A 9,716-nucleotide genomic window follows, 5' to 3' on the forward strand; every position below is an offset into this window, starting at 1 on the left:
TGTCCCACCTGTGGAGAAATACTGCTGACACAGGACCAGTGGATGGATGAAGAAACTGATCCCAGATCTGTTGCTGAACATGAGCTGTAGGAGGCGTGGCTTTTCTTGGTGATCTTGTTAAAGCATTAAAGCGTACTCACCTGTCAGGCACCGAAGGGGTCCGGGCAGCAGAGGGGGGAAAAGAATAGGAGGGGAAACAAGGGATAGAGGGATTTCAAGTGCTCAGAAGGCGTGTGTGTGCCAAACAGGGCATCAGAGCAGGCCATAGAGGGAGTCAAAGACATTCAAATATAAAAAAAAAAAAAATGTTCCCAAACGAAGTCAGGAGAATAGACATGGGTGACACTTTACTTTAAGTCCCCATTGAGCATTCATCAGCAGTAAACACCTAACCAGAGTGGCAACACAATGCAAAGAGTCTCTGTCTGACTGTCTGTGTTTCTGACCTTTGATTTTCTCCAAAACTCTAAATCCTATCGACTTCGACTATTGTCGAGTGCAAGCTCTTGAGATCCCCAAGAAATATTTCAGCCCTGTTGCCAGAATAAATGTGGCATTGTGTTTTTGCAGATATGTTATATTTGTATGATATCATGACACAGACAGACTGCGGTTAACATGTGGTCAGGTTTAGGCACAAAAAAACATGGTTATGTTTAGTAAAAGAACATGTTTTGGCCTAAAATACCCGCCCTTGGTGGGACAGCTGCCTCTGGAAGTGCACTAATGTCTCCGTAAAAAACAACCAGTTTTGTTGTTTGTTGGTCTCAAGCAGTGGTCTCCAGCTTGACAGGAGTCTCATCTGGGTGAGCACCTCCAAATCTGAGGCCATGGTTCTCTGACAGAAACCAGTGGATTGGCCCCTCTGGGTTGAGGGAGTTACTGCCTCAAGATCAGGGTCTTGTTCACAAGTGATGGTAGAATGGAGCGTGAGATGGATCAGCAGTTTGGCATGGCATCTGCAGTGATGCGGGTGCTGTGCTAAACCATTGTGGTGAAGAGGGAGCTGAGCTGGAAGGTGAAACTGTTGATTCACTGGTCCATCTACGTCCCAACCCTCACCTATGGTCATGAGTTCTGGGTAGTGACCGAAAGAAGAAGATTGCTGATACAAGTGGCCAAAATGAGTTTCCTCCATGGGGTGGCTGGGCTCAGCCTTAGAGATAGGGTGAGGGAGCTCGGAGTAGAGCCGCTGCTCCTTCGTGTCATAGGGGGTCAGATGAGGTGGTTCAACATCTGATCAGGATGCCTCCTGGGCGCCTCGGGTTAGAGGTGTTTCAGACACATCCAACTGGAAAGAGGCCCCGGGGCAGACCCAGAACACACTGGAGGGATTACATATCTTGTCTGGCCTCGGAATGCTGGGGTCTATCTGGAGGAGCTGGAAAGTGTTGCTGAGGAGAGGGACGTTTGGGGTGCTTTGCCCCCTGTGACTCTGGGTAAGCAGATGAAAATGGATAATAACATAAAATATGTCTGAGAAGTTAGGGCAGCACGGTGGTGTGGTGGTTAGCACTGTCACCTCACAGCAAGAGGGTTGCCGGTTTGATCCCGGGTGTGGGAGCCCTTCTGTGTGGAGTTTGCATGTTCTCCCCATGTCAGCGTGGGTTCTCTCCGGGTACTCCGGCTTCCTCCCACAGTCCAAAATCATGCAGACTGGGGACTAGGTTAATTGATATCTCTAAATTGTCTGTAGGTGTGAATGTGAGCGTGAATGGTTGTTTGTCTCTATGTGTCAGCCCTGTGATAGTCTGGCGACCTGTCCAGGGTGTACCCTGCCTCTCGCCCGATGTCAGCTGGGATAGGCTCCAGCCCCCCCACGACCCTCAAGAGGATGAAGCGGTTAGAAGATGAATGAATGAATGTCTGAGAAGTTATAAATGTCCATCAGGGGCACAGCACCAAATTCTGGGCCCTATGGATAAGCAGTCTTTGTAGCCCCCCACCCTTCCTCTCCTGATTCATGTCTATTTCTCGCAACTTTTATGTATTTATTAATTCATTTTGGTTTTGTTTTACAAAGTCTGTTAGCTTTCTTTCCATTTCCTGTCTTTCTTTCTGGAACCCCGATTTCCCTCTCTTGGGGAAAGACATGACAGTGTATGTTGGTGCTCCAGCAGCATAAGCAGTCACGCACTCAACTCTAGCTGCATAGAGAATCAGATCCTAGCAGTTTAATTTAGTTGTAGCACCCATTTAGAAATAAAAATTGCAAACAAAACCAACTTTTCATTCCAGGCTGCTTGAGGACACCCTCCTATTGGAGCCTTGGGTAATGAGTCCCACTTTCCCCCACTATTATGCCCCTGATGTCCATATATCTGCTAACAGCTGCATTATAGTGTGGTAAACCATTTATTAAATGTTTATATAGCACCATAAGACTTAGAGTAAAGCGTGTAATGCTGCAGCAGTCACTCTTTCTCCCTGTGATAACAGTCATATATCTGCAAACTGCATTTGTTCATTAACAACCAATGTAAACCAAAAAGAAAACCAATGGATAAGTACAAACAATTGCATGAATAAAGTTTTTTTTTAAAGGGGTAAATGTTTAATAATGATGGAGAAAAGGGAGATTAAAAGGAATGAAGTCAGCATTCACTTTTTGTTTGTTTGATGGAGGAATTGGTCCAACTGTCAATAATCTTGTCTTTTCTCTCTGTGACTCAGACGCTGCCGTCTCCGGCCAGACTCTCTCCATCCAGGTGTGCCTTTGTTTCATTTCCTCTCCCCAAAGCTCCTCTCATCTCTTCATCTCTGAATATCCACACAGCCAAATACTGATTATGTTCTTGTAAGGAACTGAAAATGTGTTTTATCTTGAGAAGAATCTTTAATGACTTTCTGGTGGCCCACTTGGCTGAGTTTGAAGAGCACTACCCACTACAGTTAGTGCTCTACTGCTCCTTAACAAAAACTCAAAATTCAGATAATGCAGCATTGTAAGAGAACAACTGAGACAGGAATGACACTGACGTCAGGCCTGTGAAAGCATGCTCAACATGACATCAGCTCGTGCCTCTAAATCTTCCATCACAAACACGTGAGTCATCGGGTGCGTTACCTGCCACGGCTAACGAGATTCCCCTCATTAAGTCCTTTAAGTGGTAATCTGTATAGGAGAATTCGGGGGAGTTGAAGAGTGGAGCGAGTCAGGAGGAGTGCGGCAGAAGAAGCAGAACCTGCACCAGGAAACAGTAATTTACTCCTGCGAGGGTCAAGGAGCAGGAGCAACATTTTGTGGAGAGACTTCTGTTGTTTCTTCTTGTCGTCTCTGATTTGTTCTGAAGCTCAGAGGGATTGTCTGGTCGCGGCGGAGGCCATCTGGCTGGAGCTTTATCAGGATTTTATGCTGTGAGCCCTTGGCCAACTGTGACCACCTGCATGGGTAAGAAACTGTGGACTGGGCAAACATGATAAACCATGTTAATATTGTGTGTGGATAAGTAGTGGGAAATGGCCTGAAGAAGAACTTGTATGTTGTCTGTTTGAGTCTGATGTTTGTCACTTTTTGTTCTTGCGTAGTTTCCAACTCAGTCGGCAGAAGAAAATGTTGGCATTGTGCGTTTCTGCAAACCACAGATATGTTACAAATGTGGGTTTAATACAAATCATATCAACGTTTATAAAGTAACGTAGTTCTGAAGAGATGGTGGAGGAAATGGTGGATGGCGTGACAACTTGACAAGACGGCTGTTAAACTGCAGACCACTGTTAGAGACCAACAAACAACAACAGCGGGTGTTCTGTAGCGAGACATCAGTGTTCCAGCCGTGGTTATGCCACCAAAACTGTGTATTTTATGCCAAACGTGATCTTTTATTAATCATAACCAAGTTTTTTATGCCTTAACATATATCCACACATTAACTACAGCATTGTTGTATCACAAAGAAATGTAAAGTTTCAATACACTACGTAATACTGCACAAATGCAATGTATCCGTGGTTTGCAGAAACGTACAATTCCAACATGTATTCTGGCAATCAGGTTGCTGGTTTCCATCTTTCTCTGTCTACATGACAAACATTAATCTGTGTATGCAACATTTGTAAGCAGGTGTCTGAGTCTGAGCCTTGTCTGACTGATGTCCTTGTCCTTGGCAGGTCTCACCAAGAGTTATTGCTGCCACAGGACGTGAGTGTGCGTGTGTCCGGAGTTCATTCTGTCAGACCAGCACAACATGAGTGAAGGAGAAAATCTTTACATAGTCACCCACCGTCTGTCGAAGAAATAGTGGTGTGGTCGTTCCTTCCCGTTCTGAGAGCTGCAGTGCATCATGGACACTGTGGCGAGAGTTAAAAAGTCGCTAAGGACGCCCATCAGGAAGCTGACCAAGTGTGTGTCGAGGGTGAAGGAGAGGAAGTTGTATCCCAGACGCAGGATCAGAAGGAGGAGGAGCAGAGGCGGGGCAGGAAGAGGGGGATGCAACAGGTTGGGGAGGACCCCTCAGACCCCTCTCCAAACATCACACCCCAAAGACCCGCCAATCATCTTCTCGTACCAGGCAGACCTGGAGAAGGAGAGGTAAGTGGACATACACTGAAAGACAAAATCCCTTAAAGAAAAGTCCGGTGTAGGATTTAGAGGCATCAGTTGGCAGAAATTGTATATAATATTCATGTTTTCATTAGTTTATGATCACATGAATATAAGAATCATGGTGGTTTTGTTACCTTAGAATGGGCCGTTATATCATCATACAGAGCGGGTCCTCTTCCATGGAGTCCACCAAGTTGTTCTACAGTAGCCCAGAATGGACAAACCGAACACTGGCTCTAGATAGGGCCAGTACAGCACAATGTAGTGCAACCTCACCACTAGATGGCACTAAATCCTACACACTGGAACTTTAAGTTAAAGAAACAACACCACTCTGTAAAACACTTCATTACAATTAAAAGTCCTGTACTGAATCTAACGTAGGAAAAGCATTAAATTTTGGTTGGAATGAAAATTGGGTCGGCGATGATTTAAATCTCTAATGACATCTAAATTTCATATTGTGTGGACATTAACTTTATGACGTTTTGAAGACCTTGTTTTTTTCTCCATACCTTACGACTAAACATCATTATCCTACATCAGGATCATGTTGGCATAAGACGTTTGTAAGACTTTAGATTTTGGTTACTTACTACAACACAACTTAAAACCAGCAAAATATTAACACCATCTGTCGTCATTATTCTATGTCAAATTGACACTGGCATTAGATGTTGCCCTGACATTGGATTTTAGTCACCCGACTTACACAGCAATATATATACATGCATATATATATATATATATATATATATATATATATATTTAAGTACATAAAATAAGTCAACTGTACAAAAACAAAGAGCGGTATAATAAGCAAACAGTATTAAAACACAAAGCCATATAACAAGGAAGCATCGAAAATAAGCTGAATATAATAATGAGACAGACTGAGTAAAGTAGCTTTTCATAATTCCCAGGTGAAACTCACTGTCTGTATGAATCCAGACATGTGCTTTTAATTCACATTGTTTCCAAATGTGACATTTTCATAACGTTGCCTTCTGCAGCTGCTTCCACTTGCTTTCATTACAGAGAGCAGCTAAAATGAATCAAGTTAATTCTGAGTCACAAACCTGGGTCACTGCAGTGCCAGGGATGTTGCTTTAATTAAATCCTGTCTGCTTTAAGTCAGGTGTATTTGTTTTCTTGTCTGCTGTGTTTACAGAAAGCTGCGGGAGGCGATGAACGCTCAGAAGAATGCGGAGAGGGCGGCTATGAGAGCTCACTTCAGGAAAAAATATCAGCTTTCTGAGGTCCGTGTTTATCTTTGTTAGAGAATGAGAGAAAAATAATGTTTGTTTTTACTCTAGTTTGTGTTTTAGTCAGCGGGACGTCTCATGAAGGGATTTCAGGGAAACTTGAGCTGTAGGGTTTAGGCTGAGGGAGAAGTTTTGGGGACAGATAAAACATGTTGTTGAGATTTAACCATTTACAAACCAGCTCTGCACAAATATTTTTTCCAGTATTTCTCAGACCAGCATCAATATGCTCATGTCCATTTCCAAAGACACTGATTTCCATCTATTTTGAATTTCCCCTCAAACATCCAAACTTTACCACATTTGTTCCATAACATAGTTAAATGAACCTGAAAAAGTTACTTACCTGTTTTTGTTTGTTTGTTTTTTTTTTACATTATGTACATGGGGAGCTTTGCTTCTTTTATTAAGACATGAGTTCCCCTGAAAGCATGATTTGTGAAACTTTGTGGGGTAAAATATTAACAACAAGCTACTTTTGCCACACATTTCAATATTTCTGTAACTTCATCATCATGGATGATGCGTACAATTAGGCTATTACTGATGTATATTTTATGCGTGAGGGAGAGTCATCCTCAGTTCAGTTTAATTACAATACAGGCATGCATGCTAATCTTGCTGTCGCCATCATAACATGTTGTCACAATATTATAAACTTCACTCACTGTAACTCAAAGGTCAGAAAAAGCAAACTTCTATATATCAGATGTGCAGGCCCACATAATAAGCAGGGACTCTTGGAGCAAGCACCAAAAAATCTATTGTTAAAATCAATGTAGGGGACTGTGCAGCTTTTATGGAGTTATGCAGGCCAGCCTCTAGAAATTTTCCAAATCTCCAAGTGTAGGCCAGCATTCATTCCCTCCTTCCACTATATGGACAAGTTTTGACAAAGATGTGGATCATTCAATAAGACATATCTGCTTTCTTCTTTGTCGTTAAGATCTACACTTAATAAAACAACTTGTGAATGCATCTTGAACAATCCCTAACTCCGTCTCACAGGACTCTCATCCCCGATGCTGACCCATTTTTTGACATGGCCAGCTGGAGCTGATTTGCATCACCATTTTACCTTGTCAGCGGCATGTAAGAGTGACATGGATTGCACCGATTTACAGATCTATTTCACTTCATACGAGCTTTTGTGATAACTTCATATTGTTTTGCAAGAGCCACATACAGCCAGCAAATCGTGTGTGGTTTCAACGGGTCCATTGGGCTCCTCCAGAGCTAAAGTATAGTCAGGCTTCATCTCTAGGACACCAAATATCATATTATGTTTGTCTTTATTTTATCAGTAAAAGTTGAATCACAGTCGACACATGTCTTGTTACTGGCTTTTGTGGTGTTTTCTTTTTCCAGAGCTATTTTAGTGACAGCGCTCGCCTCCCCACCTACAAATGTTCCACCAAAACAAGTTTCCCCCACATTATTTTGCAAGAGCACCATCACTGTGTCCTGAGCTCACTGCTGCCCAAGATGATTTTGATTCCTAGTAGAATAATGAGTGCTTCCAGACCTTTCTCTGGCTCTGACACAGCTCTGTGGAGAGATAGGTCTGGCTATGTGAGACTGGGCCATAAGTAATGTAGACAAATACAGAGTTACCTTCGGTCATCAACATGAAGTTATTTTTGTCACATGTTCACCCTCTTCTTCTTCTGTTTATATCTTCTGATTAGAGTCCCAAGGACACAAACCACCTGAGGTCTGTAGGAGGGAGAGTGTCGCTCCCCCACGAGCTGTCGAAGATCATTCATCCTGAAACCAAAACCAAGGACGGTGGCTTCAACCTGCTGAGTGCCTTCCAAGGCCTCAGCTTCGGCACAACGACGCTCCCAGGGAGGAAACACAGCAAGACGTCCGTTCCTCCTACACCAGCAACTTGTAAAGTCATGTGATCAGTAATGTGATCACAGAGCTGATCTTACACTGCCTTCTGATTATTGTAGTACAGGGAAACAGCAGGTGACCCTCGTACATGATTGCTGCTCATACATAAACTTCACCATTGTACATCAATATACAAACTCACTCCAATCATCTCTATTACACAAACATGTCATTCAGACTTTGCTTTTGTACGTCTTTTTTTGTCTTTTACGTAGCAATAATAATAATATGCCAGATAATTTTTTATCTCACTTAAATTGAACTAGATATTTATTAAAGTGGGGTGAGAGACGTGATCTACGTGAAACTCCAGTCAGTGAATTGGTGTTTTATTTCAACTGATGACACAATAACGATATATATTATTAGAATAATGACTCAATACCGTGTTTTATTAGGAAACTATATCAGTTAAAACATGTACACTTTTGTTAATGACATCCACAATGAGGCTGTCACATTTTTTGTAAAACAGTTTCATCCCATTTAGAGCCTCATTTTGTGATTATAATAAATACTTATTTATATTATGTATTATTTAATGTAGGCACTACTTTAGTTAGTTTCTTCTTATTGTCACGTCTCTCTAAATTATATAGATCCACATGAGTGATCTATACACAAGTAAGGGACCTCAGGGCAACACGTTCACATTTCATCACACATTCACACAAATAATCACATTTAATATAATCATTTTATATGTAACCATGAAAACTGTTTTACTTTGTTAATAATCTTTGATCTGTATCACATGTACTGTATATAAACTGTACTGTAATGAGCCATGTTTTAAGCTACAGAGTGCTCCAGGGATAATGTTTTTCTGTAGGTCGACATGAAAGTTAGCGTCGTCCTGGTTCTCCCATCAAAAAACCAATGGGATTATTCCATTGGATTTTGGATTATTTCAGAGAATCAGATATGTGGGAAACAAAAGTGAAAAAATGATACTTACACATTTTGTTCAGCAAGATAATCTCCTCACAAATGAACACCACTTTTATGACTTTTTTAAAGCCTAAATGCAATCATCAAAAGTAAAGCTAATGCTAGGCTATAAACAAACTACAACACAGTTGCACGTCGCTGTAGAGTAGCATTTGTCATGATAACACTCTGTGGTCTCATTTAGCTACTTGTTAGCAACTGTCTTTTTTTAAGATACATAAAATCTTCTTTTTATGTCGTAGAAGAAAATGTGAGAGTCTCTTCAGCTTGTGTGAACCACAGACCTTATTTCAGGCATCTAACAAAAACCCATTCAAAAAGCCCACTGACTTTTAGACAAGGGAACCAGCGGTGGTAATTGCTAAGACTTATTCCTGGAGCACTATTTTAGGGTGCATCCGGAAATACTCACTCCAAGTGCCAGAGTGCTATGGCACAAACCGGACTGTTCGTAAATCTGGAGTGCAGTTATAATGTAGCAGCAAAGCACCAAGTGGAGTGAATGTACCCTTTGTCAATTCATGTAGAAATACAACACTATTTCTTCGAATAGCAGCGCTCCAGTGTCAGATTGGGTTTAAAAGCACATCCTAAGTTTCTTTTGTAGTTTTTATGAGCTAATACTGGTGTGTAAATAGTGTCACGCTGCCTAATCAAAGGATTTTATACAACAGGAAGCAGAGACCCAAAAGTCAACACAAAACCTTCTGGACTTCAAAGCAAATTGATATGTAGGCATTTTTATTTTTGCTTCATTAGCTGTGACAAAAACCTTGTAATAAAGACATCTTTGATGAGCTGGACTCACTCATTTGGCTTTTATGTGGTGTGTGTGTGTGTGTGTGTGTGTGTGTGTGTGTGTGTATGTGTGTGTGTTTATACATGTATTATTGATATTGTGGGGACATGTTAACACAGTTACATTGTGGGGACGTGCCTTCCTTATAAGGGCAAAATGCAAGTGACCACAATGTAAATCATTAAAATTTAGGGGAAAGTTTAGGGTAAGGGTTTGTCTCCAGGAAATGAATGTAAGTCAACGTAATGTCCTCTGA

General features: G+C 41.6%; 1 protein-coding gene across 1 annotated transcript; it reads left to right on the forward strand.

Moving 5' to 3' along the window:
• Nucleotides 1–214: 214 nt before the first annotated feature.
• On the forward strand, nt 215–9,390 carry si:ch211-81a5.8 (uncharacterized protein LOC560648 homolog). The gene is made up of 4 exons (XM_049583421.1): nt 215–3,391; nt 4,111–4,531; nt 5,718–5,805; nt 7,500–9,390. Exons 2-4 carry the CDS (start codon nt 4,284–4,286, stop codon nt 7,716–7,718), a joined length of 555 nt encoding a protein of 184 aa, XP_049439378.1. The 5' UTR covers nt 215–3,391; nt 4,111–4,283; the 3' UTR covers nt 7,719–9,390.
• Nucleotides 9,391–9,716: the final 326 nt, after the last annotated feature.

The sequence above is a fragment of the Epinephelus fuscoguttatus genome, linkage group LG8 (genome assembly GCF_011397635.1).
Source record: "Epinephelus fuscoguttatus linkage group LG8, E.fuscoguttatus.final_Chr_v1".
Classification (NCBI taxonomy): Eukaryota; Metazoa; Chordata; class Actinopteri; order Perciformes; family Serranidae; genus Epinephelus; species Epinephelus fuscoguttatus.

Coding starts and splice junctions, on each gene's coding strand:
- si:ch211-81a5.8 (XM_049583421.1), top strand. CDS start 4,284: ATGGACACTGTGGCGAGAGTTAAAAAGTCGCTAAGGACGCCCATCAGG. Junction 4,532..5,717: donor GCAGACCTGGAGAAGGAGAG/GTAAGTGGACAT, acceptor CTGTGTTTACAG/AAAGCTGCGGGAGGCGATGA. Junction 5,806..7,499: donor AAAAATATCAGCTTTCTGAG/GTCCGTGTTTAT, acceptor TCTTCTGATTAG/AGTCCCAAGGACACAAACCA.